Source organism: Papaver somniferum, chromosome 8 (assembly GCF_003573695.1).
Source record: "Papaver somniferum cultivar HN1 chromosome 8, ASM357369v1, whole genome shotgun sequence".
NCBI classification, from domain to species: Eukaryota; Viridiplantae; Streptophyta; class Magnoliopsida; order Ranunculales; family Papaveraceae; genus Papaver; species Papaver somniferum.
The window spans coordinates 136,378,076-136,400,430 of NC_039365.1; the positions used below are offsets into that span (position 1 = coordinate 136,378,076).

The 22,355-nt window shown below is 39.6% G+C and overlaps 1 protein-coding gene across 2 annotated transcripts; it reads left to right on the plus strand.

The window, feature by feature from the left end:
• The first annotated feature begins 3,459 nt into the window (after positions 1 to 3,459).
• On the plus strand, positions 3,460 to 18,648 carry LOC113303157 (DNA-directed RNA polymerase V subunit 1-like). Of its 2 annotated transcripts, none has more exons than XM_026552172.1 (20): positions 3,460 to 3,648; positions 4,318 to 4,431; positions 5,327 to 5,453; positions 5,574 to 5,689; positions 6,502 to 6,555; positions 7,213 to 7,377; positions 8,102 to 8,260; positions 8,390 to 8,545; positions 9,069 to 10,805; positions 10,912 to 11,087; positions 11,522 to 11,597; positions 11,711 to 11,838; positions 12,820 to 12,974; positions 14,099 to 14,373; positions 14,736 to 14,909; positions 15,018 to 15,158; positions 15,316 to 16,768; positions 16,959 to 17,337; positions 17,687 to 17,801; positions 18,061 to 18,648. In XM_026552172.1, the coding sequence occupies exons 2-20, from the start codon at positions 4,348 to 4,350 to the stop codon at positions 18,295 to 18,297; spliced, it is 5,907 nt and encodes a 1,968-aa protein (XP_026407957.1). In that variant the 5' UTR covers positions 3,460 to 3,648; positions 4,318 to 4,347; the 3' UTR covers positions 18,298 to 18,648. The 2 variants fall into 2 exon arrangements, with proteins under 2 accessions (XP_026407957.1, XP_026407958.1); XM_026552173.1 differs by having other exon boundaries at positions 6,505 to 6,555.
• Positions 18,649 to 22,355: the final 3,707 nt, after the last annotated feature.

Sequence of the window (22,355 nt, forward strand, 5' to 3'; positions counted from 1 at the left end):
TGCATGAGCTATTCTCAACAAACAGAGGAATACCGAGACGATAACAAAGCACAGCCCGAAACTGTCTAGGCCCAATGCACTGGTTAAGACCACTGATTGGCACAACAAGTAGATAATCTTGAGCATGCTTGATACGGTTACACTACCATAAAACATAATCTCTTGCAGACATGGAAAATTGGTCTGGGATTTGCTTCTTAATTGCATCAAAATAAGTGACTGCCAGGGAGTGCATGGAAGGGGGGGGGGGGGGTAGTATCATCGACACAGTAAGAAGGAGGTAATCCACATACCTGAATAAAGTTCTGAAGAGCCAACTGATAAGCAGAGCCTTTGTTTGTTGAGAATAAACTACCCAGAATTGTCTTCTATACAGAAGCGGTCTGATTCTGAGAGGCAAGGAAACAGTAAGTACGGGTATCCGCCATGGTGTAGATGCCAAGTCCACCATCTTTGATAGGCAAAGTAGCTAATCGCTGCTGTAGAGGACCAAACCCTGCACCATCTCCAGTAATTAAGAGTCTCAAATACTTAAGCAAATGATCGTCAAAAACATCAGTGGCTGATTGCAATGCCGCTGGATTGGTAGTACACATTGCAAAATATAGACGAGATACACCAGTGAAATTACGAAGTAATAGCATCTCACTCTGAGGGTCCTTGAGTTTTTTGATTGCATCCATCAGTTGAACAATTTTATTCACCCTGGTCAACATCATATCACTAATGAAACTCGGATCCAAACTCACAGGTCCTCCCAAAAGCTTAACATCATTAGAGGGCCTACCAATATCTGGGGGGAAAACACCGTCTAAAGTGCTTCTGGGATCAATAAATGGCCAAAAGACTTCAGTTTTACGAACGTTAAGATGTAGCCCCCTGTTAGGTCCTTCAACTTCTATTATACTCAAGGCCTTGGCTACTTCCAAAGTATCCCCAATAATGGTACCATCATCAAGGTACCAAGCATGCAAATCAAGGGTGCAGCGAGAAGCAATAGTCTTCACAAGAGGATTAAGAGTCAAGGCAAAAAGCAAGGGACCAAGGGGGTCCCCTTGCTGAACCCCGAGAGCAGAAGACAATATATATTGATCATAATAGAGTTTAGCAGGTCACAAATAAAAAAACTCTACCCAGCGAGAAATACCTGGACAGTGAAGACGAACCTCTTTGATGAGATGCGACCTACTCACCATGTTGAAAGCATTGGAAAAGTCAATAAGAAACATTGACATTGTGTCTGAGTGACCTTTCAACTCCAGTAAGCTATTTACAGCATGTAAAATACTCTCCCCACCGATAGGCACACCCACTCCAAATTGATAGTCGCCTAAGTAAGAGGTCATCTCTTTCCCGACTGAAAAAGCAGCAACTTTGGAAACCAGCCTTCGCCAAACCGTACCAACCGCAATTGGCCTAATGCCACCCCCTGGTTTAAGTAGTGGAGTCAAAGGCGCACTGGCAATAAACTCGCCCAAGCTATTGGGGCATTTACCGGCCAACCAAAGATTGACTACCCCAATAATCGAAGCTAGTAAATTATCCGTCACTGCAGCTGCAGCACCACTCACAACATCAACCAAATGTTGCGCTCGTAAGCCATCTCGCCCGCAAGAAGTACCCTTTGGGAAGCTCTTAATAGCTCCCAAGACAGCCCGTGAATCCACCGTAATTGGGTCACCTATCACAACATCCGAAGGAACAACAGGGGGAGGAGCTGAAGGATTCTTATCTTGCAAATCCATATAAGTATTCTCGTTATGCGGAGCTACCCCTGATGAACAAAGTACCCGTATTGCAGCCGAGTAATGATCGCAACTAATCTTCTTCTGGCAGGCCAAAATATTGGCAGCGCCATGTTTCTTCGAGTCTTCCTTTCCATTCCCCATTCGGACAGGTTGCTGTAATAGTTTCGACACCAAAATGGAGCAGCCATTAGGCTCTTTCCACACCGAGATAGCCTGGTTTATTACTGCTATCTGCAGCTTCTTACGGCTGCCCGACTTTGCCTCAGCGGAGTTCTTCGGTCTAAACAAAGTTAGCGTGCAAATTGGAAGAAGTAAGAGTTGTAGCCACATGAAAATGTTACCTGGGCATGCAATAACTCTATCGAGACAATGCTTCAGTTCCCTGGAGAAGCTAAGCCGACATTGGTGTGGAATACACTTCACAGTAGTGAACTGCCATTGGAAGATGGCGTTCAATAAGTCTGTGGAAAGAAGAACACCAGTATCGACACTCAAGGGGAGAGCTTCAACACCGTTTGTAGAGTCAACACAACTCACAACACTGGATAGTGTTAAGCTAGCAGCACTGCCTGGTTTGACAAGACCGTGTAGAAGGAAATCTGCTCCATCTCCGTTAAGTGGGCCGGCAATTACCTCACCATGAACAACACCTTGTCTACCTCTGCAAGGCATCGACCAAGCATGAAGATGCATGCAACGACAACACAGCCACATTCTAAGGCTGCATAGAAGCTTCTCCCAGACGAGATAAATGTTCAAATCGGTAGCAATCAACTCTCTGCAGAAGTCCACCTTAGCTGCTGATGAAAGATGTCTGTCCTGAAGGTGTTTCAAGAAAGAAACCTTAGCGTATCCTCTACCATTAACACAATCACGACAATTATGGAAAGTCTTGAGCGGGCAATGGAAGGTAAGCTCATCAGATGAGACTGTGTCGGTTGATGCAGAAGCTTCAAGGGGCTGTGATTCAGACGAACGACAATGGAGGAAGCTCTGGTGAGAATCGCCATAACGGTCTGTAAGCAAAACCCTAAAAGAAGAGTGACCTAAAACCCTAAAAAAACCAAAGCAAAAACGCAGGGAAAACAAAGGGAAAAACGAAAGAAAAAGGAAAAATCGAAAATACAGGAAATCGTGGAATCAAAAACCAAGAAGAAATCCGAAAAAAACATGACAGTTCTAGATTGATTATTTTAATATTTTTTATAATTGACACTATCTCAAATTTGAAAATGGTGATTCCTTTTTAGAAAAGAAGAGTCCACACATGAAAGCCATGCATAACTAAAACAACCTTTCAAAGTTGGTCCCAGTATCACACCTTGTAAATGGAATGTGAGGATGACACCTCACCTTTAAACTCTATGAATAACCCTAGTCTGATTGGGTAATTACATAGATAATGCCAAAACATTTTATATACGATAATGTAATTACCCAATTCTTTTTTGTATGTATATAAAATGTTTTGGCATTAAATTTCCGGACCAGGGAGTACCATACCGGGATCATCACGAGACAAATTCACTATAGACCTGTCACTGCAGCGAGTCCAAAATTTCGTACCTTGTTATATTCCCCGCTACACACAGATATACAGACAGTCGTGCAAAATTGTGAATATAACATAGGTCAGGGGTAACTTGGTAACTCTAGTGCCCATTCTGTTTTCACACACAGTGGTGTGAGATTAATAGTACAATAGACACAGTGCTGCCTGCTGCCCTGCATCTGTTGCATGTAGGATGTTAAGCGATTCCCATTTGCTCCCTCTCCTCTGATTCCCTCTTTTCTCTCCTCTAATTCAGACAGCTCTCGCCGGTGAGAAGAAGGAAAACCAAAATAAAATTTTCATCTTTCAACTGAATCAGGCATTTTTCTTCGGTTGAGCTTTTGTTAGGTAAAGAAATTGAAGAAGTTTCGTCTCTCTTTTATCTCTACTTTCAGAGTCACACACAGTGTGAAGTAAGGATTTAAAAAGACCCCCCTTTTTTCATAAACCCTTCGAAACTTGTTGAGGATTTTCTCGTTGAGAAAAGGAAAAAAAAGTGACCTAGTAGTAATAAACCCTTGTTATTTTGGGGTTTTTTCTATTTTTTCTTTTACTTTTCTATTAAGGGTAATTTTCCTGGGTTTTTGCGTTTTCTTACTTTTGATTTCTTGTTTCAGAGTTGCGAATCGTAGAAGATGATACTGCATTTGTTGATTTGTTTTCTGAAAATCAGGGTTTTCGTTGTTTTTTTTTGCCAAATGAAGAAATTTTCTTGTTTACTTCAAATTCTCCTTTGCATGTCAGTTTTTTTGACAGTATTGTGACTGTCAGTGTTTATCAAGGCAGTACTATGGTGTTAGATTTTGATTCAGAGAGGAAATCTAGGTTTACCTTTCAACTTAGGACACTTGCACAGTCTCACTCTTTTTCTTTCTTTGGAGATCTATGATTGTATCTTCTATTTTTGTTTTGTTGTTGGGTTTTCGTGTGTTCTAGTTCTTTATTTTATCCTTGAGGTTTACAAAATATTGCAGTTCTGCTCACTGTTTTTTTGCTTCTTTTGAACTTTTTTTGTAGGCATTTTTAGTGTTAAATGTGAAGAAAGAGATGGAGGAAAACCGCTCCTCTCCGCTTATAGCAGAAGGAAGATTAACCAGTATTAAATTTAGCTTAGCATCTCATCAGGAAATCGTAAGTACAAACTTGTGTTTTATTCAGTTTGTGAAGAGTAGGTCTAACTTTCTTACCATGGGTTTCTTGTTTATTTCTTTGTGAGTTGTGCTAGTTATTTTTCTGTCAATCAAGTAGTTCATGATGTTCAGAGGGTTTCATTTACGTTTAAACTTGACTAACAAATGTGTTTTCCCAGTCTTTAATATTGTTCCTCTACACTGCAATTGGTTTAAGTGGTTTCAATGGAGATTTTTTTATGTTATACTTATGTCTTATATAATGATATGCTTATGTGCTAAATGCATGAAGTTGGATTGTAGCTTGTATGATGAAGAAGAGGTTTGTGGGAAGAACTTGAATTGCTGTCCGTCAGGTTCTGCGATCTTAGATTCAGAGTTTAGTTACGTGAATCTGTTAATGACGAAGAACTAAAACATGCATAAGCCAGAAGTACTGATTTCAATCAGCCAGGTGTTAATGGAGGGCGGATATATCCATATATTAAGTAACAGAACAGTTAGTTCACCAAAGTTCTTTAAATTTCCTTAAGGTATTCAGATATTGGATACAATTCAGAATGGTGACATTAGATGCTCGGTTGGAAATTTAATGTATGTTTAACCTTAAAGAGTACATTGTGTCGCTACTATAAGAGTCATAGAACGGAGGAGTTGTCGACGTTTGGAACTCTACTTTATATATATTCTAGCCGTCCCTACATTGCACTACATGTAACGTGATCACCTGCACCATCCGATTTTAAATTATTATTCGCTAAAAAGACTTTTTTCTATTATTCAAGCGTTTTCTTTCTGTTACTGATGATGATTTTATATGAATCTGCTTCCCTACTACTACTAGTAACTAATTTCTTAAGCATAAAATACTGATCATGGTTCTTTCTCCATTGTAGTGTACATCATCCATAAGTGATTGTCCTATTAGTCATCCTAGTCAGCTAACAAACCCTTTCCTTGGCCTGCCGTTGGAAACCGGTAAATGTGAATCTTGCGGGACAGCAGAACCAGGAGAGTGTGATGGTAAGTAACAGTATGCATCTGAAATCTGTCACATATTTTCTGCTAGGAAGTAATACTCAAGTAGGTCTGGTACTGCTGATTGTATGAGCCTGGATTCATACTCTTTTTTTGGTAGTGCAGGTCATTTTGGGTACATTCAGTTGCCCATACCAGTATATCATCCTTCTCATTTGGGGGAGCTTAAACGGCTTCTAAGTATCATCTGCTTGAAATGCCTGCGCATGAAGAAGGGACAGGTAGTCACATCTCTTACCATGTAGCCTTGCTTAGGTTCTGAAGCACTTTACCCTCCATATCAAAAGACATATATGTTTTCTTCTTTCGTTCTCCTTTTTTTTCATTTTTCTTCCAAGGTTCTTATTTTGCAATTATTTATGTTTGCTTTAGTAGCTGGTCAATGTGGTCAACTTTTTTGTACTGCCAGGGTATTATGCTCCATTATTTGAATGCCAATGTTTGTTAGTCAACCTGGTAATGTAAACATTGTGACTAGAAAAAAGCTAGTGTTATCTCTGCATGTTAGTCAACCCGGTAATCGAAACACTTGATTAGAATAGAGCTAGTCATATCTTTATGTAAGTTGCTGGAACTTGGAGATCATCTTCTAACTTTTTTCCTATTTGTTTGGGTTTTCTGTTTTAACTTTGCCTGGTTTTTGTTTTTTACCCTGCTAAAATGAATCTTTCTTGTTTGTATTTCCATAGTTTCTTAGTATTGTTCCACGTTACTATTTCTGGCCAACCTTTTCTGAATTATAATTCCTATGCTTTCTTCTACTTTCTTGCAAAGAGGCTGGCACTTGTGGAGGCAAACCGTCTTGTGCATTTCACTTTTACGACATCATATGCAAATATTTCCCTTCCGTCTGGATGCGGAGAGAAAAACTAGGGTTGCTCACAAGTTTTATATTGCAAGCATGATACACCTTCAATTTTTGTAGAATGACTTTATGAGTGCTTCCAGTTATTTATTTTGGCCATGCATTTTCTTTTCTCCTTTCCATTTTTGTTATAATTGTTAACTTTGTTCTTAACTGCTTTTGTGTCAGCAGATTAGGAAAAATGGTGAAAAGGACAAATCTTCTGCATGCACACATTGTCTGGTAAGGCCTGTAACTTGCTTCCATGTTGTATGTAGTCCACATCTTCAAAACTTATGTGCTTATATTGGTTTGCATATTTAAGAAGGCAAAAGCTTCGAACTATAATAATCACCACAAGGCTTTCTGTTGGCTTTCATGTTATGGATGTTATAAAAGTCTCATGTCCATAAATGTCTTTGACTCAATTTATGTGTCAGTGGACATCACACTTTATGTAGTTGCGCTTGATTAGTTTGCATGACCTGGTTTCATCGTTATCTGATTTGACATGGGACATTGTTCTGCATATGCATGGTCAACAATTTAATTTCTGATCTCGCCATGAATATGTTAGAAAAGTACGAGCCAAGCTTCAGTCTTCAGGGGGTGCATGCATGGGTTAAGGTAACATATGGTTGGGATACAGCTATAAAATTAGGGAATAATGTATAAACACATTATCGAAAGGACTGTGGTTATTAACTTTGCGTTTCAATCTAAGTTTCTTCGTTGCCCAAGAAACGGTAAAAAATCTAATGTTGAGTAATCAGAATACTTAAATTTAATGCGTGTATTAGGATGTTGTCTCTTGCATTGCATGATTCATGTAGTAAACTTTCTCAACTTGTAAATGGTAAGTGCTATCTCCAATTAATTGTGCTCTCCCTTTTTTTGTAGGATATGCCACCAATAACTGTAAGAGAAAGTAATGTAAAAGATGGTTCATTCTGCTTAGAACTGAAAGTGCCCAAGTCGAAATTAAGAGAAAATATGTGGAATTTCTTAGAGAGATATGGATTCATCTATGGTTACGAAGAATGTCGCACTTTGCTCCCTTGTGAGGTGGGTCAAAAATTGCTTCCCTCCTATTTCATATACTAACAATTTCAGTTTCATTCAGGGATATGATGGTTTGAGGTGTTCTATACATCTTTATGTTCGTTTCTGTCATAATATTATTTTATTTAAATTCATCAATTGGCTTTGATAGTGCTTGGACAAGAAGTATGATTTCAGTTTTTATACTTGTGTATGACATATCACAAATGTCCATTGGCGGGTTTTACTTAACTATTCCTTAAATCTTTCCCACTCGGGTTGTTGGTTAATCGTACATACTCATGCTTGTGATCTAGTTGGTGGGTGGTTTTGAGTTGTGAATATTTAAGCTTACATGATGTAAAAGTATCTGTATCTCCATTTATGATAGTTTTGAAGACATCAGGTGGACTACCTTCCTGCCCTTACAATATTAGAGTGGGGTATTTCCAGTAGAGCACTCTGCAAGACCTAAAATTAGCATCATTGGGATCTATGAATGCTTCAGTGTAACAGAAGAACCTGAACAACAAGTCTACAAGTTTGAAAAATATAGACTCTGCGCTTAAATATTGTCAAAAACATTCTCTCCAATAGTTTTTCTTCTTTGTCGTATCTTATTTTCTTAGCCGACATTAAATCCTTACGTTATGATCTGTTTGGATAGTCTTCTTTCTGTTTGCAACTTCTAAGAGAACCTAAACGGTTTTTAATGTGGCATTCTTTACTGCAAATCTGCAACAATCAGGTTCTGGAAATTCTAAAAAGAATTCCTGCGGAGACAAAAAAAAAGCTTGCCGCAAAAGGATATTTTCCTCAGGATGGCTACATTCTACAAAAATTACCCGTGCCTCCGAATTGTTTGTCTGTACCAGATATTTCAGATGGAACTACTATCATGTCTTCAGTAAGTTGTTACCCTTTCTCTTCTTAGCAATGCTGAGTTTGCTGTCTAAATTGGCTGGGTGTATGTTTAGTTTTTGTCGTTCAGCTAATAAACTTGGCAGTATATTAAATCTGGGCATTGTTTTTCCAGGATGTTTCTGTGTCAATGCTTAAGAAAGTTCTCAAGCAAGCCGAAATCATCAAAAGCTCGAGATCTGGCCCTCCGAATTTTGAGTCTCATGAAGTGGAAGCCAACGAGTTGCAGTCAGCAATTGCGCAGTATCTTCATGTGAGGGGTAGCACCAAGGTATGTTATGGCGCAGTATGCGTATTTTATACTGGTTAGGTTGATGGTGTCCTCTTACTTATGCAAACTGTTTTTCAGACAAATCCTTGTGTTTGGGTCTAAAAGAGAACAACACCGTATAGAAAACACCGTGCTTTAGTAGACTATCCGGCTCGTCAGTTATATTGGTCTTAGCTAGGATACCAGTGCCCGGAATTGTCGAGGTCAGATAATACTGTTGTGATTAAGTAGTCAGATAAAGATTAAGAATGGTCAAGATAAATTTACTAAAGGATTGTACATATTGCGTTTCTTTGAGATCTTTTTATCTTAAGTAGTGGGTGTCTGTGTTTTCCCTCCCTTGATGTTCTCTATGCTTATTATGAAAGAGAAGACTTTGAAAAGAACTATCTGCTATGTGTTCATGTTTTTTTTTCTCTTTCCTTCACGTTGAATATTTACAGATGTTAAGTAGTTAGCTGTGGTTATTTAGTTTTCTTTTCATTCTACAATCATATATTTATGTTATTTCTTACTTGTCAAGGGACCTCGTGGCATCAAATCAAAATTCAGGGTCAATAACGAGAGTGATGATACTTCGGCAAAAGCTTGGATTGAAAAAATGAAAACATTATTCATAAGTAAGGGTTCTGGTTTTTCTTCTCGTAGTGTAATCACAGGTGATGCATATAAGAGGGTGGATGAAATTGGTCTACCATCAGAGATTGCCCAGAAGATTACTTTTGAAGAAAAGGTTACTGTACATAACATGGATCATTTGCAAGAGCTTGTGGATAAGAAGTTGTGCCTAACGTACAGAGATGGTGGTTCAATGTATTCACTAAAGGAAGGATCAAAGGGTCACACATCGTTAAAAGTTGGTCAAGTTGTACATCGAAGGATTATGGATGGTGATATTGTCTTCATTAATAGGCCACCCAGTACTCACAAACATTCTCTGCAAGCATTTTCAGTGTATATCCATGATGAACATACGGTTAAGATCAACCCCCTTATTTGTAGTCCCCTTGGTGCTGATTTTGATGGTGACTGCATTCACTTATTCTATCCGCAGTCTCTTGCAGCAAAAGCAGAGGTTCTTGAGCTTTTCTCAGTGGAACAGCAACTGCTTAGTTCACACAGTGGAAAACTGAACTTACAGTTGGCAAATGACGCGTTATTGTCGCTAAAGATTATGTTCAAGAAATATTTCTTAAAAAAAGCAACGGCCCAACAGCTAGCCATGTATGTCTCAAGTGGTTTGCAGTTTCCTGCTTTATTGAAGGCTTGTGGTCCTGTCCCACAATGGACAGCTTTACAGATTCTGCAGAATGCTTTACCTGCAGATTTTGATTGCTCAGGGGAGAGATATGTTATTCGTCAAAGTGAGATAGTGAAGTTTGATTACAATAGGGATGTGGTGCAGTCCATATTCAATGATATCATCAATGCTGTCTTCTTGAAAAAGGGCTCCCAAGATGCGTTGAGGGTTTTTAATTCCTTGCAGCCATTGTTGATGGAAAACGTATTTTCAGAAGGTTATAGTGTAAGCCTGGAAGATTTTTGCATTCCCAAGTCAATTACTCGTGAGCTCCGAAAGAATGTTCAAAAGATATCACCGCTGCTCTATCACTTGAGGTCTACGTACAATGAAGTGGTTGAGTTGCAAGTGGAGAACCACTTGAGAGGCGTAAAAGTGCCAGTTGTAAATTTTATTCTGAAGTCATCTACTTTGGGTAATCTGATAGATTCAAAAAGTGAGTCATCCATTAATAAGGTAGTTCAACAACTAGGCTTCTTAGGGCTTCAGCTTTTTGACAGGGGAAGGATTTATACAAGAACTTTGGTTGAAGATATGACTACATTTTTCCAAAAAAAGTTTGCTGTTAGTGGGATTGACTGTCCGTCAGAGGCATTTGGGCTGATCAGGAGCTGTTTCTTTCATGGCTTGAATCCCTACGAGAAACTGGTGGATTCAATTTCTTCTAGAGAAGTGCTAGTACGTTCATCTAGAGGATTAACTGAACCTGGAACTCTCTTCAAAAATTTGATGGCAATTCTTCGAGATGTTGTAATTTGCTATGATGGCACAGTTAGAAATGCCTGTAGCAATTCGGTTATCCAGTTCGATTATATAGTGGAAACTGGAACCGAGGGCAGGAGTTTCTCTCCTGCTGGGGAACCAGTTGGTGTTTTGGCCGCAACAGCTATTTCCAATCCCGCATACAAAGCCGTTCTTGATTCTTCAGCAAGTAGCAATTCATCTTGGGAGCTGATGAAGGTACTATCAGTCAGTCGATTGAATAGTGTACCCATAAATTTATAGGTCTTTGTTATATCTTTACATCTTTCGACAATTTGATTTTTTTTTTTTTAATTTTCTTCAGGAAATAGTACTTTGCAAAGTTAATATGAAGAATGATCTCAATGATCGTCGTGCAATTTTGTACTTGAACGATTGTAGTTGCGGAAAAAAGTATTGCAAAGAAAATGCAGCATATTCAGTTCAGAATCATTTGAAAAGAAGGAATCTGAAGGCTATAGCAAACAGCTTTCTGGTTGAGTAAGTGATCATAAACTTTAATTCTCCATTCCTCCATTCAATTGCAAGTCATGCCATAACTGTTATGCTTTCGTTTTTGACATCTGGAGTTTTAATACTTTGATTTGCTTATTAGTATTGCTCGCAAATTTTTTTTTCCTGGACCAGGCTTCTCTTTCCATCATAACTGTTTCTCACAGCTGGTTTAATGTTTGTCCCTTGTCATTCGCGTCATAGTTGTTCTTTTATTTTCTTTCTTTATTCTCATTATTTGTGTCAAGTTTTTGCTGGTACTATTTTGTTCACTGTGATAGAGAACAGCTGGATATTTTGCGTTGCTTGTTTTCTGTTTCATCATTAGTTTATCGATATGATATGCAGTGTTTTAAATATTAATTTGTTATCGTTCAATGCTCATTCTGACTGACGCCAGAGCTAACACAACGTTTTTACAGATACAGAAAGCAGCAAGGTTCTATTGAGAATCCAGATACAAATGCCTGTCTTGTTGGTCATATTCACCTTGACGAGGTTGGTACTTACTAATGAAGCATTTAGTAATCTGGTTGGTTTGAATAGCTAAAGCATATTCTTGTTACTGCTAAATACTTTTAAAAGAAATATACCTGTATTTTTTTGGACAGGCGGAAATGAAATATGTGGGCCGAAATGTACATCAAATTCTCCAAAGGTGTCAAGAAAAACTTGGTTCTATTAAAAAGAAGAAAGATCGTCTTGGTCGTATTCTTAGGGCCCTTACATTGTCTGCCAGGTTTGTTTTATCATGTGAATTTATTTTATGCATGCAAGATTAACTTCTGAACTTGATCATATATGTCAGAATGGCAAATTTCTACTTGAATATGAAAGATGATTCGGGTCTTGTCCCGTGCTGTAAGTCTCATGGTATCAAGTCTCATTAATCCGGGTCCGATACATCATTTGGACCTTTTTGTAGCTTCTCCGAAAGATAAGAGGGAAGAGACAAAAAATGATGACCTTCTTAGTATAAATCAAATGCTGAATCTAATCTTGACCAGACGCTTGAGATATCTACTGGAAGAATTAGCCATGCTTTCTTAAACACTGTCGGTCCGGCCCATCTGTCATATAGGCGTATAAAAGTTGATACCGTTGGCAGATTTATGTGACGACTTACCGACCACATATAAGTGATCTGTACCACGGACAACTGGTATCAAAGCCTTCAGAGGAACATAAAAGTTTAAGCAATAATGCACAGTTGGGATAGCCACTTACGGAGAGTAAAGGCAACAACAAAAGGACTGTGCTAGGTGGTAGTATTTCACACCCATGACCTACCTTGCAACATTTGTGATTCCCGGGAAAGCCAAATAAAATTAACTGCATGAGCTATGTTTTATAAAATGTTAGCAAATGCAGAAAATCCGTCAACAATAATTGATTATATCCTTCCAGATGTAAGTTTGTGTACTAATGCTTCATTGGTGTCAGAAGTCATGCTAAAAGATGCACAAATTTTTCTCACAAAAACTGTTCAAAGTAAATCGAAACATGAATTTAGTGTACTTCTCTCCATGTCTATATAGATACGAAGTATTTTGGGGGTGTTTTAGTTGCGTGTAGTGTATATTGCTGTGTCCTTAGTATCATAACTTTCTTCAACTAATTTATGTTATCTTTTTGGTTGTCGTCATTGGGTCAAAGATTTGTGGTATCATATGCCTACTTCTTATGCTCATCAGAAACTAATGTTGGATGTGCTTTGCAGTGAATGTTGTTATTTTTCACCCCCTGATGCGGAAAGCTCCCAGGTTCCATGCTTGCAGTTCTCGTGGCAAGATACAAGCGCTTGTACTTTAGAACAAACTTCACAGCTAATGGCCAACTCAATCTGCTCAATTCTGTTAGAGACCATAGTTAAAGGTATGTTATCATTGTGCCAGTTTTTCACTTGTGAAAATGCATCATTCAGGTTGAGGTTCTGGTAAATCATTATAAGATTAAATAATTTGAGCTCTTCTTTGTGGCCTTAAAGTGACCTCCTTATCTTTTCGATAAAGAGGCTTGCATTTATCTTATGGATTTCGCTTGCTTTCCACTAAACCTCTTCATTAACATCTTTTTCCACTGAGCTATCTTCACATAACATGTTTGGTATTGCCAGTTTCCAAGGCAACATCCCTGCGTTGCTGTTCTTGGACCTGTATCCCTAAACAGCAAGGCTGAGTCTAAAATCAATTATAACACTACCTGAAACTTAGGGTTTCAAGGCAACTTTCTCGCGTTGCTGAATTTTGACCCATCTCTAAACAGTAGGGCTACCAATAGTGGGTCTAAAATCAATTATCAATCTTCCTGGAGATGGGTCTAAACAGTTGGTTCTGGTTTCGGCTTATTTGGTCCTATTTGGTTTTAAGATTCGGCCAACTGCGAATAAGGCCTAGTTGGTTAGGCTTAGTGCAAGCGGCTCTCATTTGCTTGTTAGTACAGCCAGCAGATTAGATTCGTTGATTATTACTTTGAAAATGCTCTGTAAATATGTATCTTCTCAAAAAATAAAACAAACTTTGAAGTTAATTTTGAGGGTTGCATGTTTTCAGTAGTGAATGACCCTTCTCGTACAGTTATCTATGCCCAACAGCTATATTAGCTTCCTCTGCTCTAATCTGTATTTAAATCGTCTACTTAGTCTTTTAGTGAACAAAAATAACACAATAATGTTAAAACACATGCCGCTAGCTGTTTAATTATTGTAATCATTTAACAAGAGAAGGAACTTCCAAATTGAAGCGTGGCCCTTGAACTTGTAACATGGTTTAAGTCAAGTTTTTCCCTTACTGCAACATGGTTTGGGCTGTTTAGTGACTGGGCATTGTGTCTTTTGCTGATTATAATTGCCGAGTATTTCCTTTGCTTTGAGCTCTTGCAAGGAAGTGCATTCAAACTTAACTGAGAGTAATTCTGGTCATTGTCATCAATTTATTTGGTCTCTGTATAATATCTATGTGTCTATTAATTGTCGTCTCATATTTCTAATGACCATGTAGGTGATCCTCGAGTAAACATGGCCAACATTGTATGGGTTAATCCAGATACAACATCTTGGGTAAGAAGACCTAGTAAGATTCAAAAGGGTGAGCTGGCAGTGGAAGTAGTTCTCGAAAAGGAGGTTGTCAAACAACATGGTGATACTTGGAGGACGGTCATGGATTCTTGCCTTCCAATAATACATTTGATCGACACACGGCGATCTATTCCATATGGCATCAAACAACTACAGGAAATGATTGGCATTTCTTGTGCTTTTGATCAAGCGGTTGAGGTACAGTAGTACTGTTATTCTTACTCTGGTGATATTTATTGTTGATCTATATGTATATGAATGTAACTTATGTCAGTCGCTGGGAAAACAAATGTATCTGTGCTACTCAACTTCTCCACATATTGGATTTTATTATTTCTTGTTAGAACTCCTGCATGTCTTTAATTATTAATTAGGACAGAAACTGCAGTTTGGTTTCGTATGTGTGTTGTAGTGTCAGATTCAGATTTGTTGCATCATATAAAATACACTTTCTATACTTGCTCATGCGTTAACGTTTTATGGCCCCGTGCGTCTTACTTCGTTTTTACCTGTTTCTTAACCCTTTCTAATACACTAATATTGTGTGTTATCTTATGCAGCGACTCACAACATCAATTAGGATGGTTGCGAAAGGTGTGCTGAAGGAGCACCTCATACTTGTGGCAAATAGCATGACCTGCACAGGAAATCTGATCGGTTTCAACACTGGTGGTTATAAAGCATTATTCCGCTCACTAAATGTCCAAATACCATTTACAGAAGCTACACTCTTTGTAAGAATTTTCTGCATGTCTGTATACTTAGATGGTGGACGTAATGTTTTATAAGTGGCTTCGTGCCTTTGGCCTTCTTGATCTGATGGAATTTTTTGTGTTTCTCAGACACCAAGGAAATGCTTTGAGAAAGCTGCTGAAAAGTGTCATCTAGATTCTTTGTCAAGCACAGTTGCTTCATGTTCCTTCGGTAAGCGTGTTGCAGTTGGTACAGGAGCCCGTTTTGAAATTTTGTGGAACAAGAAAGAGGTAAGTTTACTCGTGTGTATCATCTTTAAGTCTGTTATTACTTGTGCATTATTGCAAGTTGTTAAGATGATTGATCTAGGCCATATCTACTTGGATAAATTTATTAGGACTCTTCTTGTATGACATGATTGATCTGTTTTCCATTTTATTCTGTTAGATGGGACTGGATCAAAATGCAGTGGATATTTACAACTTTCTCCAGATAGTAAGGACAGGTACAAAAGAAGGGGAAGTAATATCTGGATGTTTAGGTGAAGAAGTTGATGATATGGAACTGGAAAATGACTACGTTGAACTGCCCCTGTCCCCTGAGCACCCTGATGGAGGCAAGGCCACCTTTGATGACATAGCCGAATTCGAACCAAACTTACAGCCTAGCCAAATATCAGAAGGAAATTGGGGAAACAATTCCTCACAAACTGGTGAATCGGGCGGCTGGGGAGAGTGGAAAGTTGACAAAACTTCGGGTTCAGAGAATCCTGGTGCAGCATCAAATTCAGATGCTTGGGCTGGCTGGGGTAGTAGCGATAAAATTCAGTCAGACAACCATTCTCCCAAAGAAATTGATAATTCTTCTGCACCTGGTGGTTGGAATACCAAAACTCAGGCTTCACAAAACGATCCTAAGGATTCCTGGGGAGGGCAGGCGGAGAAGGCCAATTCAACAGGTGGTTGGAATACGAAGAAGCAGCCTTCACAAGATGATCCAAATTCTTCGGCACCTGGTGGTTGGAATACCAAAAGTCAGGCTTCACAAAACGATTCCTGGGGAGGACAGGCGGAGAAGTCCAATTCAACAGGTGGTTGGAATACCAAGAAGCAGCCTTCACAAGATGATCCAAATTCTTCGGCACCTGGTGGTTGGAATACCAAAAGTCATCCTTCACAGAACGATCCTAACGATTCCTGGGGAGGACAGGCGGAGAAGGCCAATTCAACAGGTGGTTGGAATACCAAGAAGCAGCCTTCACAAGATGATCCAAATGATTCTTGCGGAGGGCAGGTGGAGAAGGCCAATACAACTGGTGGTTGGAATACCCAGATGCAGCCATCGCAGAACGAACCTCGTAATTCTTGGGGAGAGCAGGCAGAAAAAGCCAACACCACTGATGGTTGGGATACCAAGACCCAGCCATCCCAGAATGAACCTCGTGATTCTTGGGGAGGAGTTGTGGATAAAACCAACACCACTGGTGGTTGGAATACCAAGACGCAATCATCCCAGAATGAACCTCGTGATTCTTGGGGAGAGCAGGCGGAAAAGGCCAACACAACTGCTGGTTGGAATACCAAGATGCAGCCATCCCAGGCTAAACCTGACGATTCTTGGGGAGGACTTGTGGAAAAAACCAACACAACTGGTGGTTGGAATACCAAGACGCCTGCATCCCAGGCTGAAGCTCGTGATTCTTGGGGAGGAGTTGTGGAAAAAACCAATACAACCGGTGGTTGGAATACCCAAAAGCAGCCGCAGGATGATCCCAGTGATTCTTGGGGAGGACATGTGGAGAAGGCCAATACAACAGGCCAGAATGGTAAGGAAGAGAATGGTCAGTGGAACCAATGGAGCGAGCCACCTAAAACTGAGACCACTAACAACAAATCAGCAGGTATGTACTAGTGCCACCAAGAGTTAGTTAGACTGTTACACTGTCATTACACCAATAGTTTGATCATTATATGTGTCGGTTATCTCAATTTTTTCTCATTCTTGTTAGTTGGTGTTGGTTACTGTCAATAAAAGAGTCCGTCTTGTAAGCATATAATCTAATGTGTAACTCCGTTCATTCGTTGCGCTAGGTACATGGGGGACAAGTATGGCTGGTGAACACGTAAATCAATCAGCGGACTCTCAAGTTGCGGGTTCTTCGTCTGTTGGAGATCAGGCGGAAAAAGAAGTCCAATGGAGCCAACGCAAAGAACCGCCTGCTAAGCCATTTGCATGGAATACTAATAAGAGTTCTCGTGGTTGGGGTTCCTCAAACACTGGGGACTGGAAAAACAAAGGTCGCCCTAACAATCCCCAAGGAACGCCAGATGATCAAAGTGGGTGGAATTCAAGTGGACTGTACACTGCAACCAGACAACGGCTGGATCGTTTTACATCTGAGGAGCAAAGTGCTCTTTCAGAGGTTGACACCATTATACTGGCAATAAGGAAAATAATGCAGCAATCAAGGTAATTTTTGTAACGTATGCTCTACTTTTTTCTGTAACAGGTTTGCGAGGCAAATCTCGCTTATGTCAGAGGAGCCAAAACTGCTTTTTGGTTTTAATACCAGGGCCTACAAGCCTGTACCACAAACATGTTCATGTTACGTACTGGACACTCTGCTTGACCAGTTTGAGATGATCCTGTATCTGACATTTGTGAAAAAGATTCTCGTGTACATGTTAGTTTAGCTATTGTAATCCAATAAAATTTTGGATGAAAATTATGAATACCTATTTACTAACCTTTTGTTGATGTCTATTATTATTTGTGTTGTTTACTAGTCTGCTCTGACATCTCTTGTTTGTCTTTGAAGGGACAAGGACGGTGAACCGTTGTCAGCGGAGGATCAAGCTTATGTGCTTGAAAACGTGTTCAAGTATCACCCAGATAAAGATGTCAAAATGGGTTGTGGCATTGATCATGTGATGGTATGCTGAACGGCAATCTACCTCTATTTAAAACTGCTTAAACTTATAGACCTTTTATTTTTACTTGTGAATTGTGATAACCTGAGGACAATGCTGAAATGGTTGTCCATAATAGCTCGTGAGATTACAAAGTTTATTTTTGTTCAATGCCTAATATTGTCAGTGCTTCAAGTGTTTTATGCTGAATATTAGGCCCCAAACATGTACAGTTGAATGTCTTTGCCAGCAGTGTTGACTATTTGAATGTGCGTTTTGACAGGTTAGTACACACAGCAGTTTCAAGGATACAAGATGCTTCTATGTTGTTTCAACGGATGGACGCAAAGAAGATTTCTCGTACCGCAAGTGTTTGGAGAATTTCGTTAAGGAAAAGCATGCTGCAGTAGCCGAGTCTTTCAATGAGAAGTATTTCAAAAAACCTCAACCTCGAGATGGAGGAGCTAATAGAAATCGAACGGACGTTGGTACACCCAAGGCCGACACACCCAACAACTGAAAAGAGAAGAACCAACTTCATGTGGTTCTATAGCAATCCAAAGTTAGTATGAAGAAAGCAGATGAAGTTTTACCTGTACATATTTATTCCCTCTTTCCGCATCTGATGTCCATTTTGAAAAAACTGGATGCGGCCGGCCAGCTATGTTTTCTTCTTCCGTTCTAGGGAAGTTTTGATATGTACTTTGTACATATAAGTACTGTCCTTAACCGTATCTGACTTGTAAAGCCTGGCTCTGTTTAGCTTGAGCAGTTGAACATCTAGGATGTAGGTTTCTGTGGGTGTCTTGCTTGAACCGCTGTTTTATGACAAAGGAGAAGAGTTTAGAAATTTACCATGTCGAAAGTGCAATAACCAGTTCACCACACCTTTGTATTTTTTAACTTGTTAGGTCTACATACATATAGATTAATGGAAGCTCAGTGTCTCCATTGGTTTCCTTATAAATAAGACTGCTTGCCCATCACCACCTTGGACGGCGTCACAGTTCCGCACTACCCTAATGCAATACAATACTGACCTTGACAATGGCAATTATGCTCTGCAACACAGTTTCAGCCCAAATGCAATACTGACAACAATTTCAGCAAACTCGCACTTGGCCAATATTTCAATTTCTTGACAAAATCTCGAGGTTTCGCTCATAAATCGGGTAATTTGTGTTACCTCCCCTGAAGAAGATAGTAATTTGAGTTACCTCCCTACAAAAATAAAGTTAGCTAAATCTCCTCTCGTTAAGTATTCCGTCCATTTCAGGTTGGGTGACGCGGCAACACTATACGCCGGGCAAAATCACACAGAAACCTACATCCTAGATGTTCAACTGCTCAAGCTAAACAGAGCCAGGCTTTACAAGTCACACACGTGTCAGATCAAGTCCTTTCCAAAATCATACACGTGTCAAATAGTTCCACGCGCCATCTTTCTTCTCCGGCGACTGCGCGACATAGTCTTGTAAATCATAGAGTTTCCAGCGGTTGGATATACTATTGTCCTGCTGACGGTGATGCTAGTTCAGGAAACTAATGTCAACTGAGCTTAAATCAGCGAGAAACTAATCGCTCAGGCATTTCCACAAACACTTTCTTTACGTTCTGCTGGTGATATAGACTTGAGCTTTCTGTTGATTCTTAAGCTCACTGTATCTCCTTCCCTGCAACAATTTCACGTTCTAAGGGAAACCCAATATTCCTAAACATATACAGATTCTAATTTATACAAAAACCACAGGGAACATCACATAAAAGTAACGGCAGTAGTAGCATCACTTGGCTTATTTCTGGCAGCAAATACAACTCAAACGTTGTTTTCTTTCCCTGATTTCTTACCTCGAAACTCCACCAATTCGATACGATAACTTAGATTATCAATCTCCATCATTCATTTCCATAAAACCAACGACAACAACCAAATGTTCCCCATAATTTTCTGGGCATAAACTTTGTCCAATGACTAACCATAAATTAAAACCCATAACTTAACAGAGAGAAAAACAAACCTTTCCAAGCCAAAATGAAAATCTTCGTTATTACCAATTAAACACAACCCACGTCTCAATTAAAATGAATAATCCAAACACGATCAGTATTAATATGGTCACATGGATGAACCGAGAAATCCCATGAGCTTAGATAAGATCTAGTTTGTTTCTACATTCTTTTAATCCAAATTCTGGCGTTGTTGATGAAGCAGGAGTATCAGTTGGTGATGGAGGCGATGTTGTTGGTGATGGCGATGATGCTGCAGATGAACAATAGCAATATTTAGGTGGAAGAAGCAGAGAGAAATGTGTGAGAGAGAAGGCAGAACGAATCGGTGCCGGAGAAGAAAGAGGGCACGTGGTGCTATCTGAGGCGTATATAATTCTAAAAAGGATTTGATATTTGACACGTGCATAAATTTTTCCACTGTATGGTGTTGCTGAGTCACCCAACCAACCTGGAATGGATGGATACTTAAGTAGAGGAGGTTTTGCAAATTTTATTTTTGCAGGGGAGATAACTCAAATTACAATCTTCGCTAAGGGAGGTAACACAAATTACCCTAAGTCTTTCAAGCTTTCAACCAAATACACACTCCACTTGATTCATAAACAATAAGCCAAAACAAGGGATAAATACACCAATAAAACTTAGCTTTAATCTAGGCCGTAGCCTTTTATTTATTGTACACTCAGAGTTACACACTCTTCTTGTTCCAGATTACCCAATCCCTTCACAAGATCAGGCTTATATAGCCTTACAAAAGCTATCTACAAGTAACTGTCAGGAAGTTACAGATTTACTTTACATATGGCAGTTGGCCAACTGTGCCAACTTGCATAACTTCTTTCCTAAAGCTAACCAAACAGTTCCTAGCCTTATAATGCATAAATCAAACATTCTTTTTGTGTAGCCAACTCATAACCGTCAAGGCCATGTGTCCGACACATGTCATCCAGCCTTGTTGCACAATGATTGTGTCTGCCATCAAAGTTGGACAATCATTGTTGAGCATCATTCTCCAAATGATGCAAGTTTGCTAATGCAAATCTTGCTTGCATGCCTGCACGCCTCATGCATGCAATTTACATGCCAAACTCATTTGGCATTTCTTGATGCTAGTCTCGCATCTTTGGCCATGTCCAAACCCTGTTTGACACATGCCATTCTCTAGCTGCAACTCAAACATGCACCCCGCATATCTGACCTTGGCCAAGTTACTGATAATGTGCAACTATTGTGCATTTCTACTTGGCCACTTTACAACCATGTCATAGACCTCCCCCACCAGCGGAACTCGACGCCCTCGTCGATTCTTTTTGTTGTAGGTAAGCTCGAATTTGTTTTTCAGATTGCCACAATGTAGTATCCTTCTCCCAAGAAACTTCGGAGTCTGGCAAACCTTGCCACCTTATCAAATAATAAGTTCTCCTATTCTTCGGAGTATAGCCTCAATCTTCTTGTCGAATTGGGATCTGATTACTGGTGGTGCACGCTTCACTTGTTGTCTCGAAGTGTCCAACAAATCAGGATGGTACTTTTTTAAGAAGTTGACATGAAAAGTGGGATGCACTTTCAACCTTTCCTGCAATTTAAGTCTGTAAGTCACCTTACCAATTCTTTTTATTACTTAGGGACTATCATATCTTGGAATTAAGCCTCCACGCACTGTCTTGCTAGAAATCTTGTTCCAAATTTGAGGCGCTAGCTTCAACAACACCATATCTCCCACCTCAAATTCCACGTCTCTGCGATGTAAATCAGCATATTTCTTAATCCTTCTTTACGCCTTGGACAAACTGTCACGCGCTTGCTCAGTCATCTCCATTTTGGACCTTGCATAACGAAATGTTGTTGGACAGGAGCCTTGCTTCTTATCCTTTGGCACCTCATGAGGGGTTAATGGTTGCTGACCTGTTGCTAACTCAAAAGGACTCAACTCCGTTGATGAACTCTTGTGAAAATTGTAACAAAATTGGGCCATATCCATCAACGCCACCCAATTTCCCTGACTTGCAGTCATATAATGACGCAAATACTCTTCTACCAATGCAGTTATCCTCTCATTCTAACCATCGGTTTGGGGATGATTGCTAATAGAAAATTTTAGTTTGGATCCAAGCAATCCAAACAAGGCAGTCCAAAATCTGCCTGTAAACCGTGAGTCTCTATCACTTACAATATCTTAAGGAAGTCCCCAATACTTCACTACATTGTTGAAGAACAGATCCGCTGCAACGTCTGCATTACAAGAATGAAGACAGGGAATGAATGTAGCATACTTCGAAAAGCGATCAACGACGACCATTATCGAGTTAATTAAAGCACTGTACCTTAGGCATCCCATTGATAAAGTCCATCGACAAGCACTGCCATGGCTTGTCTGGAATGGCAAAGGTTGTAGCAATCCTGCTACACTTATCCTTTCCGTCTTATCCAGTCGACACACTAAGCATGTCTTCACATACAACTCAACATCTTGTTCCATCTTAGGCCAGTAATAGGAACAAGCTATCAAAGCATACGTACGTTCCATGCTTGGATGACCAGCCTAAATGGAACCATGCGTCTCTCGCA

Excerpts from the sequence above, each read along its gene's own strand:
- LOC113303157 (XM_026552172.1), top strand. The coding sequence starts at position 4,348 with ATGGAGGAAAACCGCTCCTCTCCGCTTATAGCAGAAGGAAGATTAACC. Across the intron at positions 6,556-7,212 it reads CTGCATGCACACATTGTCTG|GATATGCCACCAATAACTGT; the intron begins GTAAGGCCTGTA and ends CTTTTTTTGTAG. Across the intron at positions 11,839-12,819 it reads GCCCTTACATTGTCTGCCAG|TGAATGTTGTTATTTTTCAC; the intron begins GTTTGTTTTATC and ends TGTGCTTTGCAG.